The sequence below is a fragment of the Rhinatrema bivittatum genome, chromosome 5 (assembly GCF_901001135.1).
Source record: "Rhinatrema bivittatum chromosome 5, aRhiBiv1.1, whole genome shotgun sequence".
Classification (NCBI taxonomy): domain Eukaryota; kingdom Metazoa; phylum Chordata; class Amphibia; order Gymnophiona; family Rhinatrematidae; genus Rhinatrema; species Rhinatrema bivittatum.
Window position 1 is genome coordinate 291,126,796 of NC_042619.1, and position 24,244 is coordinate 291,151,039.

Genomic DNA, 24,244 nt, shown 5'->3' on the forward strand with positions numbered 1-24,244 from the left:
TCTGCCACCTTATCATGGTTCCTTCTCAGGATTGGAGTTTCTCAAGGGTCATTTCTATCAGCAGCCTTGTTTAACATTTATCTAAGAGCTCTCTGTAAACTTCCATCTGGTCTTGGTCTCCATTATCTATATGCTGATGATTCTCAGTTTTTGATTCCTTGTCAAAGTGATGTGGAAAGTACTTTGAGCCTACTCAGTATTTATCTTACCTAAGAACATAAGAAATTGCCATGCTGGGTCAGACCAAGGGTCCATCAAGTCCAGCATCCTGTTTCCAACAGAGGCCAAACCAGGTTACAAGAACCTGACAATTACCCAAACACCAAGATCCCATGCTACTGGTGCAATTAATAGCAGTGGCTATTCCCTAAGAAAACTTGATTAATAGCAGTTAATGGACTTCTCCTCCAAGAACTTATCCAAACCTTTTTTGAACCCAGCTACACTAACTGCACTAACCACATCCTCTGGCAACAAATTCCAGAGCTTAATTGTGCATTGAGTAAAAAAGAATTTTCTCTGATTAGTCTTAAATGTGCTACTTGCTAACTTCATGGAATGCCCCTTAGTCCTTCTATTATTCGAAAGTGTAAATAACCGATTCACATCTACTCGTTCAAGGCATTTCATGATCTTAAAGACCTCTATCATATCCCCCCTCAGCTGTCTCGTCTCTAAGCTGAACAGCCCTAACCTCTTCAGCCTTTCCTCATAGGGAAGCTGTTCCATCCCCTTTATCATTTTGGTTGCCCTTCTCTGTACCTTCTCCATCGCAACTATATCTTTTTTGAGATGCGGCGACCAGAGTTGTACACAGTATTCAAGGTGTGGTCTCACCATGGAGCGATATAGAGGCATTATGACATTTTTCGTTTTATTAACCATTCCCTTCCTAATAATTCCTAACATTGTTTGCTTTTTTGACTGCTGCAACACATTGAGCTGAGGATTTTAAAGTATTATCCACTATGATGCCTAGGTCTTTTTCCTGGGTGGTAGTTCCTAATATGGAACCTAACATCGTGTTAACTACAGCAAGGGTTATTTTTCCTCTATATCAGCATGGTTACATATACCTCTGTATCAGCATGGTTAACTCATACTCATTTGTCACTCAAAGTAGGAAAAACAGAACTCATTCATTTCAAAAGGCATGGAGGTTTTTGTTTTCCTAATACTTTTTGTTTTGAAGGTGTACAAATCCCCATCATCGAGATGGTGCGAAACCTTGGAGTACTGATAGATTCTAAATTATCATTGTCAAAGCACATTAAGTTGCTTGTAAAAACCTCCTACTGGAAACTAAGGATGTTACGAAGATTAAAACCCTATCTTTTCTAATTTTCTTATGGTATTACAGGCATTGCTTTTTTCATATCTGGATTACTGTAATTCCTTTTTCTTAGGACTGCAAAAATATACCTTATGATCTTTGTAGATGATCCAGAATTCAGCTGCAAGGATTTTAACTGGTACTTCAAGGTTTGATCATATTTCTCCAGTTTTAAAGATATTACATTGGCTACTGGTTGAATATAGACTTATAGAGTGTAATACAAGGTCTTAGTTTTAATAGTTTTAATACATAATGCTCTGACATGATGCTCCTCTCTGTTTAAATACCTTGTTAAAAATCCACCATCCTGTCAGAGATCTGAAGGTCAGTGTTTACTAGATATCCCTAACCATAAAACTATACGGCTTGCAGGTTCCCAGGATAAATTATCTGTTGCTGGATTTCAGCTGTGGAATAAGCTACCTTTAAATTTACACAAGCTGGAATATACCATAGCCCGGATTTTAAACACCCTGCACGCAAAGAATCCAGGATTTATGCACGTGGCAGGTCCTTGCACGCGCCAAGCCAATTTTTGAAAGGGCCCGGCTGTGTGCATAAAGCCTGGTACGCGCTTCGGCCAGCAGGGGGCAGGCCAGGATGGCATCATTGTTCACTGCCCCAAAGACCCGGCTGCCGGCACGCGCAACTTCAGGAGCTGAAGTAAGCTGTGCAACAAAGAAAAAAAAGAAAAAGTTAGGGTAGGGGGTAGGGAAGTTCTCTCCCAGTCTGCTCCTTAATTGGAGCAGACTGGGAGGGAACTGGGGAAGGCCGGAATGTGTCTGCATGGAAACTGCAGAAGGTCCCTCCCTTGCGTGCGCAGTCCGCACATACGCGCGTGGATTATAAAGTCCGGCGCGCATGTTATAAAATCGGCGCATCCATGTGTATGCGCTGCGCACTTTATAAAATCTACCTCCAAGTCTTTTAAAAAGCAGCTGAAAATTCCCTTATTTGAACTGGCATTCTTTTAATAAATTTTATCATTGCAGGGATGGCAGAAGCAAGTGTTTTATTATACCCTTATTATTTTTGTTTTTGATTATGATTGTTTACTCAGTTTATATTTTGTATTTAATTTAAGTTTTAATGAATATGTATGTTTTATTGTGAGCTGCTCAGAATTTTAGATGATGCTAATTACATTTTCAAAAAAATTAAATAAAAGGCGAAGAGAGGCAGAAAGGTTGGTGGAGATAGAGAATATACCAATGTCAAATACTATCACTGAGGCCGACCAATAGATCCTCTGCTTAGGATATGAATATTTGTGAGATTTGCCTGCAGTGGCACTAATTCATTGTTCATTTTTCTATTATTCTGATAAACAGACACTCAAAACCTGGAGTGCAATCCATTTGAGTTGGGGAGGAACAGTTTTACTTTCTACTAGTTAAGTCTCCCATTAGTGCCTGCCTATGATAACTTGGCTACAATTGCTCAAATTAAAAGTAAAATTTTAAAACTCAGTGAGTTCATACTCAAACACTAAAACCCCTTCTTATCCAGCTAAGTGGTGGCCACTGAATATTCAACTATGTTCAGCGGTCACCACTTAGCAAGATACGTCACTTATCCACCTAAGTAGTCAGTGGACAGGCAGTGGGTGTAACAGGGTGGCACTACTTACCTGCTAGCTTAGCCACATAAATAGTGATATTCATACTTTAACCAGATAAGTTAGCTAGACTTGCTCCATAGCAGGTCTAAGCTTAGCTGGACAAGTCTTATCCAGGTAAGTAGCAGCTAATAGTCAATAGCATTACCTTGCTGCTGATTATCCCATGTAAGATAGCTGGTAAGTCTTACCTGGCTAACTTAGGGGGTCATTTTCTATTGATAACGCACACGAAAAGTCCCTAGATTGGGGCAGAGTCGGGGCGGCGTCAGCATCGGAAGTGGAGGAGTTGGGGGCGTCGTCGGGGCAGATGCCATGGAAACTTCGCTGACGGCAAAAAGGTAAGGCCCCTTAACGCCGCCAGTAGCCCGCCCAATAGCACCGCCTTTTACGATGGCATTGGGTGTGAAAGCTGGCAGCAATTTCGCAGGCCCACCTCCCATTTCACCTCCCTGCCCCCCGCCAGCTCCGGGATTCAGGAAGCTGCAGTTCAGTAATGTAGAAAATCCAGCCCTTACTTAGCCAGCTATATCTACATTTAATTGTACATCAGCACATCTCTCAGTTTAAGAGCAACAGCGACTAACAGAGATGTGTCTAGCAGTCAAGATAAGTAGCTGCAGTGTCCTGCACACGTGCTGGAAACCAGTTCTTTTTTGTGAAGCTGGCCACCATTGGATAACTGCAACTCTCTTTACCCAAGGCCTACCACTCAGTTCTTTGAAAAGGATACAGATTTTGCAAAATATAACAGCCAAATAGATTTGTGGGAAGAAAAAATATGATCATGCAACTCGTCTGCAGGACCTTCATTGGCTACCAATCTGTAGAATGGAAGAAAGCTTTTTATTTAGGTCTTTCCACATACCTCTCTAATCTTATTTTTACTTTCTTGTTCTTTGCTCTTTACAAGAGATATTAATATTGCCTTCCCCGAAGGAGATTAGACTAGAGAGCTCAGGAGACTAGTTTCTCCTAATTTGCAGTTTTACTGTGCAACTCTTTGCCTTTGGCTATTCATACTAAGAAAAACTATTTCAAATTTAGGAAGCTGAATAAAACCTGGTTATTCTCACAGGCTTTTAACTGTCAGTTTTTATATGATTCTTATTTTAGCATGCCCTCACACTAGATAGGCATTTATATCTCTATGGGAGGCCCACCTAGTAACTCGAGGTGAGGTTTAGGTATTAGTGTAGGGGTTAGGGGCCACTTTGACATTCAGTGTGAGACTTACGAACAGAACAGTGCTCTCTTGTGAAGATTTGATGACCTTCAGAGTGAGGAAACTCAGCCAAAGATGAGCTTTGTGCAATGTTCTCTCAACCTAGCTTGATGGACTCTCTACCTGGGTGGGACTCTGAGAAATTTAATGTCATCTTTTGATTTAATCTCATTTGTTTCTTTAACTAGTATCATCTCTCATTCCCTATATCAGTCTCTGTTCTTCTTCCCTTTCCCAGAATACCTGAAAATTATTTCTCCCTCCATCCCCTTAATCCCTGGTGGTTATCTCTCCTTCCTGTCCTTTGCCCTCTATTAGTTTCTTCCCAAGCACTCTCCCTTCTTCACTCTTTTCTCCCTCTCTCTCTGCCCTCCCACTCCATGGAACCTTCCTGGCACCTTCCCAAGAGCCTTTCTTCTTGTGATCTTCCTTCCCAGTGATCTCCCTCCTGCCCTCTCCCCAGAGTACTTCCCCCCCGCAATGCTCCTCCCTCCATGTGCCGGCCCCCTCAAGGCCACTTCCTCCTTTCCCTCACCACTGCCTCCATGGCTATACCACTCGCTCAATTCACTTTTTCACCCTCACTGTCAGTCCAGCGGAGTGCAACAGTGACTGGAAATGTGCTTCAGGGTTATCCTCCTGTTTTTCTCCTCTTCCTTCTCTGGTCATGTGGCACACTAGCCACTGAAGGTGCTGGCAGCAGCATTCTCTCTCTCCTCTTGGCACCAGGTTGAGAACCTCACAGAGGCAATCAGTGCCATTCTTCCCTGCCTCCACTTTGCTTTGGGTTTAAGCTCCCAGTGGTAGTGATCAGCTGCATTCTTCCCTTTCTCCTCTTCATGCAGGTTTGGGCTCCTTAATGCCGTGTTCTTCCCATTCTCCGCATGAGATCAAGAGAAGTAGCTTTAGAGCGGAGCTTGTCATTGGTGAGGTGAGGCCTACTGCTTTTCTTAGTAGCTGCACTTTAGTTGCATTCCTTCTGGAAGAACCCTGTGATGGTTTTATGAACCCCAGATTGAGAATGACTATTCTACTTTTCCTGATGCAGTAAATACTTATGTTTACAACAATTTTTTTTTTTAACCAACAGCATCCTCCCATTCCTTTGGGCTTCCAGATCAATTAGAACCAGGGCCGAGATCAAGGGGGCACTGGAATGCCTTTCTGGTTGGGGGAGCCATGCGACTCTGCCCCCAACTTCTATAATTGTTATTCTTTTACATAGATTATTCACATAAACCATATAATGTATAATTTATTACTTATAAACAATACTAATTTCAAAACTAAGTTTCAAAAAGCACTGTCACTCCAGGAGAGAGGGGGTGCCAGCATGGCCATTTCGCTAGGGCCTACAATGATCAGGGGCCTACTTTTGTTGGGCTAAATTTTAAAAAAGCTAAATATATCTATTTCTAACATGTATAATTAAAAATTTCAATTGTAATTGAAGAATTTGCTAACAAAAAAGCTCGTAAAGCCTTCTTAAATAAATACAAATTATTTGGGAAATTTAGAAAACAATTTCTCTTATTAAGTATCACATCACAACCTTACAGAGGGGTCCTACTTTCCTTCCTGCTCTCTCCGGCCCTGCATGGCAGTAGGATTTCAATCCTGGCTTCCTTTGTTTGCAGCCCGCTGCTCTAACTACTAGGCTACTTCTCCAGTCCCTATTGCCTGCCTCCTACCCTTCCCCAGGATCTGCCCCCGGGGATGTGAGGAGACAGTGAATGCAATCGGTGTGTATGACACACTCTTTCTTAGGGCAGATGCAAAAATATTACATGCTCTAGACAAACCTTACAGCCTTTCATTCCCCCTTCTCTCCCCACACAATTAAAACTTATGCATTATTTTCCATTCTAAAATTTATGAACCACTTCCCCAATCTAAAAAGGCAGATTGCATATGGAAAAAAAACATTCAATCTTCTGAAGTAAAAACAACATATATATTATATTTGCATACATTGCAAAAAAGACACTTTCAATAATAATAGTTTAATAGACTTAATAAACTACCTTTCTCATAGTAATCAAGGCAGTTTACTGGATCCCACATGGTATTAGGCCTATGGTAAAGTGCACTGGGTGTGGATTTGGCCCACAGAAAGCCAGGAATAAACTGAACTACAATTTCAATATAGTAAGCCTTCCATATCATAACTGCCAGCACCCAATCTATGAAAAAGCCATCCTGGAAATATTACATCAGGCCCAAAACACTAATATACCTCCTGTTAGGAAAACAGATTAAAGCCAGGTTGTGGTAAATCCCTACACAGAAATTACATGCTAGCAGAATACCTAAAGCCTCAATCACACAAGCAGAGCACAGATAGACTCTCACCAAATACAGAATAAAGAGATCATAAAATATAAGCTGAAACGTGCAGACAAAAACTGAACTGGAAATCACAAGAAGCCAAACTCTCGGCTCGATACAGTAAGGCCGCGGTAAAAACAGTGCGGCAGTGTCAGGCGCACCCTTCCTCCCCGCATGCACAGTTCTCCTGACCTAACGCCTGATTCTCTCTTCTAATCGCATGCAAATGCATGCTGCGGCTGTGAAGCGTTAGGGAAGGGTTATGCCCGCGCAACCCATTTTACTGTATAGGCGCTGTAACAGCGCCTATACAGTAACCTGGGTGCGCTGGTACCTGTCATTTCAAATGACATTTGAAATGACAGGCACCAGGAAGTGTAAAAAAGTGTAAAAAGTGTAAAAAAAACAAAAAACCTGTGTGTTATATAAAAAAATAAAAAAATTTTAAATACCTGTCGGAGGGCCGTGGGTCCAGGCGGCCGGTGGGCGGCGGGCAGCCATCAGCGGCATCCGGTAGTCCCTTCTCCCAAAATCGCACGGGCGGGTCGGCAGCGGGGGGGGGGGGGGCGGCAGCAGGATCCAGGGGCGGCAGCGAGATCCGGGGAGCGAGTAGCGGCAGCGTGTTCGATCGGGCAGGCAGGTAGGTGGCAAAAAAAAGATGGCCGCCTGCACGGGAAAAGCGTGCAATTGGCCGCTGAAGACGTGACGTCACGATGTTTGGCGTCACGGGGTGTGACGTCACGTCTTCAGCGGCCAATTGCAGCTTTCCCCCGTGCAGGCGGCCATCTTTTTTTCCCACCTACCTGCCCGATCGAACACGCTGCCGCTACTCGCCCCCGGATCTCGCTGCCACTGCCGCCCCTGGATCCTGCTGCCGCTGCCCCCCGGACCCCGCTGCTGCCTACCCGCCGCTCCCGGATCCTGCTGCCGCCCCCCCCCCCCCCCCGCTGCCAACCCGCCCGTGCGATTTTGGCGCTCATCCAGGCAGGGGGAGCCGGAGGTCGTTCGCCGTCGGCTCCCTCTGCCTGGATGAATGCCCGTGCGAAATCGGGAGGAAGGGAGAAGGGACTACCGGATGCCGCTGATGGCTGCCCGCCGCCCACCGGCCGCCTGGACCCACGGCCCTCCGACAGGTATTTAAAATTGTTTTATTTTTTTATATAACACAGAGGTTTTTTGTTTTTAACACTTTTTACACTTTTTACACTTACCATAGCAGGCCCGAGCCTTGCAACTTTTTCGTTTGTTTTTTTTTTCTTCGGGAGGAGGGGACCGGACGGGGCTGCAGGAGACCGGAGGGGACCAGGGCAGGTAAGCAATGTTTTTTACACTACACTACACTAACTCCTACTAGGGGGAGGCGGTAAACTAGCAGGTTAAGGCCGCGGCAGAACAGCGGGTTACGGAGGAGATAATATCAGCGCCCGTTACAGTATCGCAGGGGAATAGCTAATTCCTTCATTATACAGCTTTTTCGTTCGTTTACATGCTGGGTGCGGAAAGGGTTTAGGAAGCGCTAAGGACGCGTGAAACTGGAGACTGTATTGCTGGATGGCCTTACTCGTCTGTATTGTGCGCTCCCAGCACGTTACAGACGGGGAATCTTTAACTCAACGTTACTGTATCGACCTGTCTGTAAGCAATGCAAACACAAGCAAGAAATATAAAACATTAAACATACCAATAAAAAGAATGCCAAATCTGCTGATAAATTCAGCCAATTAAAAACATGTATAAAAATTTTTAAAATATTACCAAACACTAACAAAATATTTCAAAACAGATACATCACATCTAATAATTAAAACTAACAAGGATAAAAAAAAATACTAAAACATCTCCCACTCTCCATACCTGGGAACTTTAGATGTATTTATGCATTTTATATACCGTCATTCCAAAAGATTATCACAATGGTTTACAAAAGCAACGTTCACATTTAAGGTCCACACAACATCAGACATGCAATATTCACGTTATAAGACAACATAACATCAGAACATGTTAGCTATATTGTTAAATAGTAACTCATGATGAATTAGTTCCTTTTAGGTAATCTTCTAGAGGTAGTCAGTGAGATGTCTGAACATTCATTAGGTTTCTTAGTAACTGTCAATCATTCACCAGTCTATATATAAGAAATTTACTACAGTTTTTTTTTTGTTTTTTTTAATGATAGATCATATGCTTGGAAGGAAGACTCAGAACCAATGTCAGGAAATATTTCTTCACGGAGAGGGTGGTGGATGCCTGGAATGCCCTTCCGGAGGAAATGAAGACTAAAACTGTGAAGGATTTCAAAGGGGCATGGGATAAACACTGTGGATCCATAAAGGATAGAGGATGGGAATGAAGAGAAGAGGCATGGGGGTGCTTGCTGGAATGGAGGCTACTACCTGGTGATTACTACCCTTACTCAATAAGCCTTCACATGGTTAATGCAACTCCAACATTGCTCTCTGCTTCAACAGCAAGGAGAAATGTGGAAAAAGAGGATTTGCATTCAGATAACAACCAACAAGGACTGAACTACACAGTCTGAGTATACAAATAAGCATGGGAGTAGCTTGCTTATTGCAGCGGTTACTACCCTAAACCAGTTAAGCCTGATACTTCACTTTGAATGCATATACAGCGTTGCTCTCTGCTTCGACGGCAGGGAGAAATGTGGAAAAGAGGATTTACATTCAGACAACATCCAACAAGGCATGGATCTGTGCAGTCTGGGAAACAAGCATCGGGGTAACTTGCTTGATGTGGCGGTTACTACCCGTAACCAATTAGACCTGATACATCACTTTGAATGCATATACAGTGTTGCTTTCTGCTTCAACGGCAGGGGGAAATGTGGAAAAGAGGATTTACATTCAGACAACATCCAACAAGGCATGGATCTGTGCAGTCTGGGTAAACAAGCATCGGAGTAACTTGCTTGATGCGGCGGTTACTACCCGTAACCAATTAGACCTGATACATCACTTTGAATGCATATACAGTGTTGCTCTCTGCTTCAACGGCAGGGGGAAATGTGGAAAAGAGGATTTACATTCAGACAACATCCAACAAGGCATGGATCTGTGCAGTCTGGGTAAACAAGTATCGGAGTAACTTGCTTGATGCGGCGGTTAATACCCGTAACCATTAAGCTTTATGCTCACCTTTGATGCAACTCCAACATTAATCTCTGCATTAATGGCAGGGGGTGGCAGGAAATTTGAATCAAACAGTTACCAACAAGGGCCCTGAACTTGGTGGTCTGTGAAACATAAGTATGGGAAAATAAGTGTGGGAGCTTGCTGGGCAGACTGGATGGGCCGATTGGTCTTTTTCTACCGTCATTTCTATGTTTCTGTTTTGGGGTTTTTTTTGGTTATTTTTTTTGAAGAGCCATGTTTTCAGATCACGTATGAGGTTTTCTTTCTTTCTGTGGTAAGGAAGAGAGTCCTATAACTTGGGTCCCATTACAGAGAACATATGATCTCTTATTTGCACTAGATGAATATCCCTGATGTAGGTACACAGTTAATAGTAGAGATGTGATTCGGCCGAACCTTTTGGTTTGGCCTTCGTTATCGGCCCGCCGCGGGAAATTTCGTTTTCCCATGGTTCGAGCTGATTTTATTTCGGCTCCCCCCCCAAAAAAGAAAGCACGAAACCCGCCCCAACCCTTCAAATTTAATTAATTGCAATCTCCCTACCCTCCCGATCCCCTCAAACTTGCTGAAATTCCATGGTGGTCCAGCAGAGGTCCTGGGAGCGATCTCCAGCTCTCGGGCTGTCAGCTGCCAGTAATCAAAATGGCACCAATGGCCCTTTGCCCTTACCGTGTGACAGGTGCTATCGGTGCCATTGGCCAACCTCTGTCATATGGTAGGAACAATGGTCGGCTGGAGTCATCTTAAAAAAATGGTGTGGGCCATCCATTGCTCCTACCATGTGACAGGGGCTGACCAATGGCACCGATAGCCCCTGTCACAATAAGGGCAAAGGGCCAGCACCACAGGTTTTCCTGCCGGCACTTGTGTTGGCCTGAATGAAAAGTGAGGCGGCCATGGCAGGAAAGTTTCAGGGGGCAATTTTGCCAGCTCTAAATCTTGCCACCTGAGGCGGCCACCTCACCCTGCCTCATTATAGAACCACCCCTGGGGTAGGTGTTCTCGAGCCCAGTGCAACATTTGCAGTGCTGCCTTTTTATTTTGCTATTATGTCAGATTTGCTACATATATTGTGTCTTTTTTTTTTTCCCCACCAGGTTTTGTGTTATTTCACAGAGTACCTGGTAGTGCAGGGGGGTTGCCATTTCCTTGATTGCTGATTTTTGAGTCATATATCTACACACACACAAGACCAGATTTAGAATTTGGGCACCCATAGTTAGAACTGGAGCGCGGGGGGAGGATGGGGAGAGAAGACCCTAGAAATCAGATAGTGTGTGTGTGTGTGTGTGAAGTCCCACCTACTATACCCCTCTCCAGAGTCCCAAAGCAGTGCCCCTTTGAAGTGGATGGGACTGGGACAGATGGCACAGCTGCACTCCTCCTTCTGCCTGACATTTGGAGCCCTAGGCAATTGCCTGGGTTGCCCAGGCCTGTATATATATTAATTATAATCCAACTTGGGGGCTCTCTCCAATTGCATGATTGGAAGGGTTCATATTTAAAAAAAAAAAAAAAAAAAGTACTTATCCTACGTTAGCTATCTCACAAAACAAACAGTGTTCAATACAGTAACAAAAAAAAAAGTAAGGTAATAAGTATTATTTGAAGCTTGTTTATAAAAAAAAAAAAAATGCACTTTTTCTCATGTTAATATCTTTGTAAAAATGACCTGCCAGCCACTAAGTGTGCTCCCAGGACGGGATTGGGGCAGGGTTTGTACTTATGCACGTACGTTTGCATTTCAATAGTATGCTTACAATATTTCCTGAAAGATTTCTGCACACGATATAGCAGGTGGAATTGTACAGAAATTAACTTTGTTGGGATAACTTTCAAAAGGAAATGTACATTGTGTGCTTTCCCTTTGAAAATTGGCGTAACTTAATATGTATGTGTTTGCCATCTAATTAATGCAGATGGTAACAAAGTTACCCCTTCTGGACTGCTTTCGGATGTTACACTCCCTTCATTAGCTCAAAACAAAACAAGCTTTGTATTGTGAGGGGTTGATTTATTTGCTGACTACACTGCTTAGGGCAGATTATTAATTTGGTGAAACAGTTTATAAATGCATAAGCTAAATTAATTAAATTCCCACCTGCGGGCTATTGCTGTAGAGTAAAACGGCTGTCGAGGGATGGCGTTCTGCCATCCTTTGGTCAAGCAGACCAGACACCAGTCAAGACGAAAGCCATTACACATTTGTGATAGAAAATATATTTGAAGCCTGGTTTCTGCTGATGAAAGGATACATGCATTTAACCACTGCACATCATGCTCATGTTATACTATAAATACTAATTAAATTTCACAACACAGTGTTAATTTGAGGACAGACCACTATAAAAGTAACATCCTTTGCTGCCACCTAGTGAATATTCCAGGGAAGCTTACAAATGATTGCTTTGCTTGAAAAAAGTGCCAAGCATCAGCATAAATAAAACTATTAGAAACCACAAAAACAAAACAAAACCCAACAACAAAACCCACACACACACTTCTCCCTCCAGCCAAAAAAAGGAAGTTATTTTGCCACCATCACCCTTTGAGAAGGCCAGAAAGGTCACATTACCAAAACAGCTAGAATAGGCACGCTATTAAACTAAGTGTTCAGAGGTCAATTTGGACTGCTAGTGAGGCTGCATATCAGCTAAGCATTTTGGTGATACTGTCCTAACAAACTGAAAAATATTTTGCATCTCTCTAAAAAAAGTAGTACAATACTATCATCTTAAAAATCAAATCACTGCTCAATGTTTGTGTTCAGCATAAGTACAGAATTCAAGACAGTGGCACAGAGTTCAAGACAGTGGCATTTCACAATCCTTTGGGATTGGCTGCAACTAAATGGTATTGTGGAGATACGATTCTTGAATGGAGAAATTACTTACCTGATAATTTTGTTTTCCTTAGTGCAGACAGTGGGTATTGTGCTCTTCTGCTAGCAGATGGGAGACAGAGTCAGATTTCAAAGCTGAAGTCACTCTAGATATACCCTAGCCGTAACCTCAGCTCTTCAGTATTCTCTTCTGGATTAAACTTGCTTAAAACTTGAACTGGTTCACCTAATTTCCAAACTGGAGACCGCCAGTGCACTCAACCAATTAACCATAGACACTGGACAAACTGTGGGTGTATTGAACTAAGGGTAGGCTGCGGCTTACCCGCAATTGCTTAGTCTCGAGGTTTGCTATCCAAGGTTCTCCTTTTCTGGGGCAGCTGTGGGCTGGATGCTGAGTCCATCTGTCTACACTAAGGAAAATGAAATTATCAGGTAAGTAATTTCTCCATTTCCTAGCGTGTAGCCAGAAGGACTCAGAACCAGTGGGATGTACGAAAGCTACTCCCGTACAGGGCGGAAGGCTGCCCATGGCCCACTCAGTACTGCCCTTGCAAAGGCTGCGTCTTCTCGGGCTTGAACATTCAAGCAGTAGAACCTGGAGGTGGTGTATATGGAGGACCACGTTGCCGCCCAACAGATCTCGGCAGGTGACAGTAGCTTGGTTTCTGCCCAAGAAATTGCCTGTGCCCTCGTAGAATGAGCCTTAACCTGCAGAGGTAAGGGCTTCCCTGCCTCTATGTAGGCTGCCTTGATTACTTCCTTGATCCAGCGGGCTATGGTCGCCCGCGAGGCCGCTTCTCCTTGTTTCTTCCCGCTGTGAAGAACAAACAAGCAGTCTGTTTTGCGCACCGGTTCCGATCTTTCCAGGTACCGCAATAGGAATCTGCCAACATTTAGATGGCAAAGAAGGAGTGAGTCTTCCGAGTCCTTATGTTCATCCAGAGATGGTAGTGAGATGGTTTGGTTCAAGTGATACTCGGAAACCACTTTCGGTAGGAAGGAGGGGACAGTGTGCAGTTGTATGGTTCCGGGCATGAACCTGAGGAATGGTTCCCGACAGGATAGTGCCTGTAGTTTGGAGATGCGACAAGCTAACTATATTGCCACCAAGAATGCCGTCTTCAATGTTAAGAGGTGTAGTGACAGACTGCGTGTTGGTCTGAAGGAGGCCCCTGGTAGGAAGTCTAGTACTAGAGATTCCATAGAGGCACTGGCCACTTTAGGGGTGGTCGGAGTTGTTTAACCCCTTTCAGGAAGCAGGATACATCTGGATGAGTTGATAGTCAGATACCATCCACTTTGCCTCTGAAGCAGGACAGTATGGCTTCTTGAACTTTGAGGGAGTTGAGTGACAACCCCTTCTTCATACCGTCCTGTAGGAACACCAGAATCATGGGAATCTTGGCTGTCCATGGGAGTATCCTGTAGTCATCACACCAAGCTTCGAATGCTCTCCAGATCCGTATGTGTGACAGGGATGTGGAGAACTTGCGTGCTCGGAGCAGGGTGTCAATCACGGCCTTGGGGTGACTGCGCTTCTTCACGCTAGTCCTCTCGAGGGCCAGACCGCAAGAGAGAATCGAGATGGATCTTCGTGGAGAATCGGGCCCTGCTGGAGAAGGTTCCTGTGTGGAGGTAGGCACAGAGGGTTCCCCGCAAGGAGTCTTTGCATGTCTGCATACCATGGTCATCTTGGCCAATCCGGGTCATGAGTAGAACTAGTCCCCTGTGATGTTCTATCTTGCGGATGAGCTTGCCCAGTAGTGGCCATGGGGGGAAGGCATATATTAAGTCTTCCTCTGACCAAGTCTGGACAAGAGCATTGATTCCTTGGGAGTGTGGCTGTCGTCTGTGGCTGAAGAACCTGGGGACTTGGTCACTGAGACGGGTGGCCAGTAGATCCATGGCTGGGAGGCCCCAGCGATTTACTATCAGTTGGAAGGCTGTGGTTGACAGTGTCCATTCTCCAGGGGTCAGGCTCTCTCTGCTGCAGAAGTCTGCTGAGATGTTGTCTTTTCCTGCGATGAGGGAGGCAGAGATCCCTTGTAGGTTTATCTCCGCCCATGCCATGAGAGCATCTATTTCCAGAGACACTTACTGGCTCCTGGTTCCTCCCTGGTGGCTGATGTAAGCAACTGTTGTCACATTGTACGACATTACTCGAATTGCTTTGCCTCGGAGTCTGTGGCTGAATCACAAGCACGCTAGTCTGACTGCTCGAGCTTCCAGGCGGTTTATGTTCCATTCTCCCTCTTCCTTGTTACATTGTCCCTGGGCCATCAGTTCCTGACAGTGGACTCCCCACCCTCGCAGGCTTGCATCCGTGGTGAGCAAGGTCCAATTTGGTGGGAATAGGCTTACTCCTCTGCTTAGGTAGTCTTCCTGTAGCTACCACTGGAGCTGAGATCGTACCTCTGCTGGTAGTTGGCGGTGAATTGAGTAGTCCTGGAACAGTGGGTTCCATTGTGACAGTAAGGAGCGCTGGAGCGGTCACATATGGGCCCCTGCCCACTGGACAACCTCCAGGGTTGATGCCATGAGACCGAGGACTTGAAGATAGTCCCATACCTTGATGCGTGCATTGGTCATCAATAGTCGTAATTGTTTCATCAGTTTCCTTCTCTTCGGAGGAGGGAGGAAGACTTTGTTCTGTTTGGTGTTGAAACAGGCCCCCAGGTACTCTAGTGATTGAGAGGGCTGCAGACTGCTCTTTCCCATGTTCATGACTCAACTGAGTTCCTGCAGTAGGCTCCTAACTCTGCTGGTCACTTGCCGGCTCTCTTCCGAAGACTTTGCCCTGATCAGCCAGTTGCCCAGGTAAGGGTATACCAAGATCCCTTCCTTCCTCAGTGTTGCCGCCACAACCACCATGATTTTGGTGAAGGTTCTGGGGGCGGTTGCTAGGCTGAAGGGTAGCCCTCGGAACTGGTAATGGTGACCCAGTATCGCAAAGCGTAGCAAGCGCTGGTGATCCTGATGGACTGGGATATGCAGGTACGCTTCGGAAAGGTCCAGGGAGGTTAGGAACTCTCCCGGTTGTACTGCCATTATTACAGAGCGAAGAGTTTCCATGCGGAAGTGTAGTACCCGCAGATGACGGTTGACGTTCTTGAGATCCAAGATTGATCAGAATGATCCTTCCTTCTTGGGAACAATAAAAATAGATGGAATAGCGGCCCGTATTTGGTTAGGGCGTGGGAACCGGAGTTATTGCTTTCAGCCTTGTTATAGTGGTTTCTACTGCCAGTCTCGGTGTGGGAGTGGCAGGGTGACATCATAAATTTGTCTCGAGGGATGCTGCAGAACTCCAGAGAGTAACCATCTCGAATGATGTTTAGTATCCATTTGTCCGACTTTATCTTGACCCATCTTTGGTAGAACAGGGCAAACCGACCCCCTATCTCCTCTTTCTGTAGATGGGCCGGCCCATTCTCATTGTGGAGCACGGCTTGAACCTGCCCTCGGGGCCTGCTCCCCTCTTGGTCTGTCAGTTCTGAAAGGGTTGGGGGCCTTCCAGAGGGGTGAGGTGCCTGGAACTGCGAGTTTCTGTAGGGTCTAAAGCGCTGCGATCCTCTGCCCTTGGTTCTTCTGGGGGAGGGACGCTGAGATCTTTTACTCCTATCTTCCGGTAGCTGAGGCACTGGGGATTTGCCCCATTTGCTGGGTAACTTTTCCAGTTCGCTTCCGAACAAGAGAGATCCTTTAAAGGGCATTCTTGTGAGATTTGCTTTAGATGTTGTGTCCGCAGACCAATTCCGTAGCCATAGTTGTCTTCTGGCTGCCACTACCGAGCCAACGCCACTGGCTGAGGTGCGCACCAGGTCTGAGCTTGCGTCCGTCAGGAAGGCTGCTGCAGGTTCCATCGTCTCACCGGTATACATTCCGGAGTTATTTGCCTCTCTCTCTCAAGAGAAGCAAGCAGGAACGTGCCACCAGCGTGCAGCAGGAAGCAATCTGCAGTGTCATTGCTTTTGTGTCGAAGGCCTGCTTAAGGATGGATTCCAAACGTCTGTCTCGAGTATCCTTCAATGCAGCCCCTTCCTCAACAGGAATAGTTGTTCGCTTTGAGACGGCACAGACCGTAGCATCCATTTTCGGGAAACGCAGGCATGGCTTGGTCGCTGGTTCTAGAGGGTAGGGGGCTTCCAAGGCCCAACCTCCTTTGAAGCTGGTCTCTCCCCGGGCATCCCACTCCAGGTCAATAAGTTCCTGGATGGCTTCCATCATTAGAAAGTAGCATGAGGCCTTACGAAGGGACACCAAGATGGGGTTTTTCTTTGGTTCCACCATACGGTCCCGTGCCTGGAATACCCAGCATCTTCAGGGTCTGGGAAACAAGGGCTGGTAATTCATCCTTGTGGAAGAAGCGAAGCATGGTTTGGGATGCTTCGCTACAGTGCCAGGAAAAATAGTGGAAAGTGTTCTAAACATATAGAAAGACATGGTTTAATGGAACAAAGTCAGCATGGCTTTACCCAGGGCAAGTCTTGCCTCACAAATCTGCTTCACTTTTTTGAAGGAGTTAATAAACATGTGGATAAAGGTGAACCGGTAGATATAGTATACTTGGATTTTCAGAAGGCGTTTGACAAAGTTCCTCATGAGAGGCTTCTAGGAAAAGTGAAAAGTCATGGAATAGGTGGCGATGTCCTTTCGTGGATTGCAAACTGGCTAAAAGACAGGAAACAGAGATTAGGATTAAATGGGCAATTTTCTCAATGGAAGGGAGTGGACAGTGGAGTGCCTCAGGGATCTGTATTGGGACCCTTACTTTTCAATATATTTATAAATGATCTGGAAAGAAATACGACGAGTGAGATAATCAAATTTGCAGATGACACAAAATTGTTCAGAGTAGTTAAATCACAAGCAGATTGTGATAAATTGCAGGAAGACCTTGTGAGATTGGAAAATTGGGCATCCAAATGGCAGATGAAATTTAATGTGGTTAAGTGCAAGGCGATGCATATAGGGAAAAATAACCCATGCAATAATTACACAATGTTGGGTTCCATACTAGGTGCTACAACCCAAGAAAGAGATCTAGGCGTCATAGTGGATAACACATTGAAATCGTCGGTACAGTGTGCTGCGGCAGTCAAAAAAGCAAACAGAATGTTGGGAATTATTAGAAAAGGAATGGTGAATAAAACGGAAAATGTCATAATGCCTCTGTATTGCTCCATGGTGAGACCGCACCTTGAATACTGTGTACAATTCTGGTCGCCGCATCTCAAAAAAGATATAATTGCGATGGAGAAGGTACAGAGAAGGGCTACCAAAATGATAAGGGGAATGGAACAACTCCCCTATGAGGAAAGACTAAAGAGGTTAGGACTTTTCAGCTTGGAGAAGAGACGACTGAGGGGGGATATGATAGAGGTGTTTAAAATCATGAGAGGTCTTGAACGGGTAGATGTGAATCGGTTATTTACTCTTTCGGATAGTAGAAAGACTAGGGGGCACTCCATGAAGTTAGCATGGGGCACATTTAAAACTAATCGGAGAAAGTTCTTTTTTACTCAACGCACAATTAGACTCTGGAATTTGTTGCCAGAAGATGTGGTTAGTGCAGTTAATATAGCTGTGTTTAAAAAAGGATTGGATAAGTTCTTGGAGGAGAAGTCCATTACCTGCTATCAAGTTCACTTAGAGAATAGCCACTGCCATTAGCAATGGTTACATGGAATAGACTTAGTTTTTGAGTACTTGCCAGGTTCTAATGGCCTGGATTGGCCACTGTTGGAAACAGGATGCTGGGCTTGATGGACCCTTGGTCTGACCCAGTATGGCATTTTCTTGTTCTTATGGTTCCATTCATGGAGGAATTTCTCCTTCTTCCAGAGAGTCACCCTCCTCATCTGAGGTGTCTGGGTCCCTGTCAGGGAAGTTCTTGGTTAGGCAGGGCATGTCTTGAGGCATCCGAGCTGGGCCGGAGTATCCTGGGCTTCCGGCAGGGGTTGAGCCTGGGGCACAGCCCAGGCTGATTGCGCCTGAACGAAGGCTTGCAGCCCTTGAAAAAATTCCAGCCAGGAGAAGGTCCCTGGGTCCATGTTAATCCTAGGGGGAATAGGAATAGGGACCCCAGAGGTGCCCTCCTGTGGGGAAGCCATCTCGGAGATGCATAGATCCGGGGAGCTATAGTCAGTAGTTCCGGAACCATCTCCCGACAGTAAGGGACCAGGTTTTGGTTCCCCCTGGGCTTCTTTGCAATGTTGACACAGACAGGACTCCAATTCAGGCTGCGTGGCTTATGCGCCAGGCTGTACAAAGAGAGTGCCTTATGGCCTTATTGGGCGCCAGTGCCATTCTCTGTGTGTTTGTGCGCATGCAATTGCAAATGCAGCTGGTGTGTAGTTATGCGCACCGGTGCGCCCAGTTGTGCACGCTGCTGTGCACGTAGCTGTGTGCACAGCTATGCATGCATCTGTATTGGACGCATGCAAGTTAGGTGCATCGGCTGTCCGGCCTGCCCTGTGCGTACTGCCAGTCAAGAAGGGAAGATGGCGCTGACGACCCTCGCTCGTAAGATGGCGCCCCCCCCCCCCCCCCCCGAGGGTCTGCACATGTGTGGACCCTTGCACCGGATTGAGGCCTAGCCCAACCAAGGCTGCTCAACCTGATCGGTGCTCACCGGAGAAGAATTCGGTAAGGTAATCCAAGCTCTGGAGATCGGAGACCTGAATTTAAAGATTTTTTCTTACCTGGTCTTGGCGCTTACCGATCGTGTGCCGGACGGTCTCCAGCTGCTGATGGAGAGGGAATTACCTTCACTGCCGCGCTCATTTCTGCACCCACTGCCTTTCAGCCACACTGGTGGGGCTCAGTCCACGCCAGGAACAGACTACCGGACCAAGGCACATCTCTGAGGGATATCGTAAATCACCTCAGGAATTCTCGACTGGGAGAAGGACCCTTAGGTATCACCGCAGGAGAGCAGGGCTCGATCTTCTATAAGGTAAATTTTGTTTCTTCTTTGCTGTAATTCTTAACAGTGTGCTAGTGTCCGCATCTGCTAGGAGACGGAGAGATACTAAAGAGCTGAGCTCACGGCAGGGGTATATCTAGTGTAACATCGGCTTTGAAATCTGACTCAGTCTCCCATCTGCTAGCAGAAGAGCACATAACCTACTGGTCCTGAGTCCATCTGGCTACATGTTAGGAAAACGAGGATTTTGTACAGTAATAGCATAACTTGGCTGGCAATTTATAGTGAGATGAACAGTAATCTATACAAAAATACAAAACTAGAAAAATACAAAAATGTTCTTAAAATTGTACTCAAGGAAAATAATAAAGATATATAGAAATCTGATACACATTTGTCACTATAGTGAAGCATCCCTACCCTGAAATATCAGAAGAACTTTGCAACTTATCTGGTTGCAAAAGATCATCACATTAGTAAAGTGATGCCAAAAACAATTCCCTTGCGAGACTCTATGATCAGAACTAGTCTCAGGGACTATAACAGGTGCAGGCCATAAAATGCTTGGGGGCAGGGCTTCCATGCAGGCGATCTGGATTTGATTTCCAAGCCTTTCCAGGTTTGGGTATACTGTAGCGACAACAGTCATAGTCCACCTTCCACCCCTGCCCTTCAGGAGAAGGGATTCCCTGCCATCGCACCAGAGCAACCTTTGGGGCACACTCATACCAGGTTCCAGAAGCTGTCACAGTATTTACCCCGGTGATGAGAATGTTATAGAGGAAGTAGGTAGAGAGCTATTTTTTTAAAAAAGCGAGAGACAAAAACCAGCTAGTGGGCTTTCAAGACATTCTAGCCCCTTGTAAAGGGACAACAGCCCAAAGCAGCAAGAACGAAGCAAACATGACTAGAACATGCTTAGACATGTGAATATCTGGGGTACAACTTGATGCATCTATTCTATTTTTATTTATATGAGATAATCAAAGCGAGAGCATACCAACATGTACAATATTTAGAACAAAAAACAGAGAATATTGCAAAAATGCAGGAACAGAAGAAAACACTCAACATATGGTAAAATGGCAAAGCAGCTGAGCATTTTCAAAGGCTCATTATTTCAACCACTATTATAACAAAACTCATCTTTCTACCCAATCCCAAGCATGTTAGGTATGCATTCAAAGGGACCAATTTTCAAAAGCTTAAAACTGGGTATTACATGTGTAAATGCACTATACCTGTGTAACTGGGCTTTTGAAAATTGCTGCAATATACGCTATTGAATTGTCAGTAGGTTTTACCTACATTAGGTGCACTTAAAGGTGAATTTTAAAAGCCCAATGTGTGCTGAAATTAGGGGATGTGCGAATATGTGAGCCATTCAGCACTGAGCGGATTTTAAAAGCTGGCCAGATATGAGTGTACTATCTGCTGCGCACACAAATGAAAAGTTTTTAAAGGGGCAGGGCACAGATGTTCCGTGATTGTAACCTAAAATGTGTCCGTAAATACATATGCGCACTGGCGCGCGTCAGGGTCCCCTGCTGTGTAACTTGACTTCTGCTATGGATGACGTGTAAGTTGTAAAACAAAGAATTCTAGGCAGATCAGCGGGGTTTTAAAGGTCGGGGCTAATGGGGGAAAGGGAGGTTATTAAACTAGGGGAGTTTGGAAGTCCTATTCCTTAACTGGGTGAACTGGGAACCAACTGGGAAAATGGCCAATGATGTCTGTGTGCATGGCTTTTAAAATCCCCCCACTTTCAAAGTAGAAACAGCATTTGTGTGCACAGGTGCACGTACCCTTAAATTGCACGTGTCTGCAGTCAGACTATTTTGTAACATGTGCGCATGTATGCATGCATGTTATAAAATGGCCGCATCCCTGGGTGTAGACCAATGCATGCGCACACATGCGCCCGCACATCGCATTGAAAGTTACTGTCCCTACAAAGGGCAATGACTTTTGAAAATTGCTACAATAGTATTGGTACATTTACATGCAGAGTGCCTTTGAAAATTACCCTGTAATTGTGCAAAGAGCAGAGAAGGATGCTGACCATCTGCATCCTGGAGGTTGGTTTATAACTCTCATGAGATACTACACTTTGAGACTGAACATGATCCACGGAAGACAAGGTGCCATTTTGATCATTGCTAAAAGCACAAAAGGCCGATATTCAAAACAAAGCTCAGCACCTGATCTAAACATTTCAGTTTTAGGTTCCTAAAGTTCAGGCAATTTTCAACCAAAGCTGGAAGCCTGTTTTAAACTGAAATTCTTCCTAACTGTAGGCACCTAAATATAGGCCTGCTATTGATTTTCCTAATTTCCTAACTTAGTTCCCCCAACCTGACCGCGACCCTGCCCCTGGCCACATTGTTTGAATCTAGATTTAGGCACTCAACAGGAGAAACTTTCATTTCTTTGAATATCTGTGCCAGAGGCATCAGTCTTGTAAAGAAAATGAAACAGCAAATGCTACAGGGAGAGATTAGAATCCTTGCTGTAACTTTGGCACAGTTCATGCTGCTAATTTAAAATGCTGTCTTCAGAAGCAGCAGTGCAGAATCGGAATTGGTCTGGAGGATTTGGGGGTCCAAACCATCCCCTTCACAAATGAGGAAAGCACAAGCACACACATACAATAGATATGTTTATGCTAAGAGACCCTTATCTAATCCAAGTTTCTGAGGGGCCTTGTAAACTCTTATTTGAAAATTAGGTTGCACCAACAAGTATATCTACAACTCCTTGTGTACTCAAAAGATAGGAAGACATTACCATCTGAGTTCTGAATTAATGTAGGCGAGTCCTCGGAGCTCTGCATCTCCTGCACTCTGATCTCTGGGGGCTCCCTCTGGTACTTTCTCCTCCTTCTGGTAGGCGTCCCAAGGCAGCTATTCCACAGTTTACGCACATAGACTGAGAAGAGCCGGATGTATTTCCACAGAGTTTGTCGGGAAGACTTGCAGGATTTTAAAACTTTCACCCAGCAAAATATAGCAATCATTAGTGCAGCAAAGGCAATGGTCAGCCAAATGAGCCAGCTTTCTTCCAGCCTATATAAAAGAAAAATGTAAAACACATATCTAAATAGTGCTGTGAAAACATAATTAAGTACCAAGTCCATTTGATTACACAAGAAGGTTGCGTGCAAGACCTGAGCTCCCGTAAGGTCTCTTGAGTACACAACATATGATCTACTCTCTAGTGAGCAAGCTGGTTAGTACAGTATGGTAGTTAATTCCGAATTCCATGTCGTTTTCTCAGTTATACAGACACAACTCAAAAGCATCAAAGCATGCACTGCTAGGCCTACAATATCCTTAAGCCACTTGGCTAATCTTGTACATTAAGCCCCAGACAGCTACTGCCCCCTCCTGCCATTCATGATTCTAGCTCTAGATCCAGTTTTTTCTTTCCACAACTCATTCACATTTCCTCACTGCCTGAGCTCAAATGTATCAAATAAGAGGGCAATTTTCAAAGGGTTCTTTTTTTTATTTATTTATTTATTTTTTTAAGTAAACCCAACTTTACTTGCATAAAAAATGCTTTCTGAAATGTGTCCCTCCCCCCCTTTAGTGTGAGTAGAAGTACACTCACACAGGCCAATGCAATATCATTGTGTAGAAAACATGCATCCAAACTGGGAACACGTTTTTTTGAACCCGTGCACATCCACCTCTCCTGGGCACTTGATGCAATAGGCAAATGAGCTGCTGCACTAAAAGGGACACACAGTGGTTAATTTGTGCGTCCCTGGTGCTCTGCATCGGGCACCCAGGAGATGTGGCTGGGCATCCACAGCAACTTGGCCAGAGCTCCCTCCCCACCCCCGACAGGGCTATTCCCGATTGGTCCTTTCCAATCCCCTTTCAGGACAGCCTTCTGAAAGGAGATTGGTCCTTACACTGACATGCGATAGCAAATGGACCAATCGACAGTAAGTAAAGGAGTGAATAAAATAATATTAACATGCCCAACACCTAAACTTAATATTAATTTACTCACTCCTTCACTTACTGCTGACGGGGGTTCCAATTGGGCCAGATCTTCAGGATGCTGCTTTCTGTGGTTCCCCCTATGAGTAATCACAGAGGGGTAGATTTTCAAAAAATGCGCGTTCGCGTACTTTTGTTGGCGCACCAGTCGCAAACAAAAGTACGCTGGATTTTAGCAGATACGCGCGTAGCCGCGCGTATCTGCTAAAATCCAGGATCGGCGCGCGCAAGGCTGCCGATTTTGGGCAGCCGGCGCGCGCCGAGCCGCGCAGCCTGCCTCCGTTCCCTCCGAGGCCGCTCCGAAATCGGAGCGGCCTCGGAGGGAACTCGCTTTCGCCCTCCCCTCACCTTCCCCTCCCTTCCTCTATCTAACCCACCCCCACGGCCCTATCTAAAACCCCCCCTACCTTTCTCCACGGATTTACGCCTCCCTCTGGGAGGCGTAAATCCACGCGCGCCAGCGGGCTGCTGGCGCACCGAAACACAACCCGGGGGGCGGTTCCGTATGGCGCAGCCACGCCCCCGGACCGCCCCTGGCCGAAACCACGCCCCCGTGCCCGCCCCCGAAATGCCACGTCCCGCCCCCAAAACGCCGCAATTGGCCCCGCCCCCGACACGCCCCGTCAAAAAACCCCGGGACTTACGCGAGTCCCGGGGCTCTGCGCGCGCCGGCAGGCCTATGGAAAATAGGCGCGCCGGCGCGCATGGCCCTGCTCGCGTAAATCCGGGCGGATTTATGCGAGCAGGGCTCTTAAAATCCGCCCCAGAAAGCAGGATTTTTTTTGTTTAATGCCAGCTC

At 45.5% G+C, this 24,244-nt stretch overlaps 1 protein-coding gene across 2 annotated transcripts in view; it reads right to left on the bottom strand.

The window, feature by feature from the left end:
- LOC115092795 (scavenger receptor cysteine-rich type 1 protein M130-like) overlaps nucleotides 1–24,244 on the bottom strand; it is a 111,476-nt gene that overhangs the window by 5,385 nt on the left and 81,847 nt on the right. For both annotated transcript variants that reach the window (XM_029604115.1, XM_029604114.1), the window contains exon 7: nucleotides 22,223–22,500. In XM_029604115.1, the coding sequence (XP_029459975.1) occupies nucleotides 22,223–22,500 (278 nt within the window). The remainder of the gene's footprint in view (nucleotides 1–22,222; nucleotides 22,501–24,244) is intronic.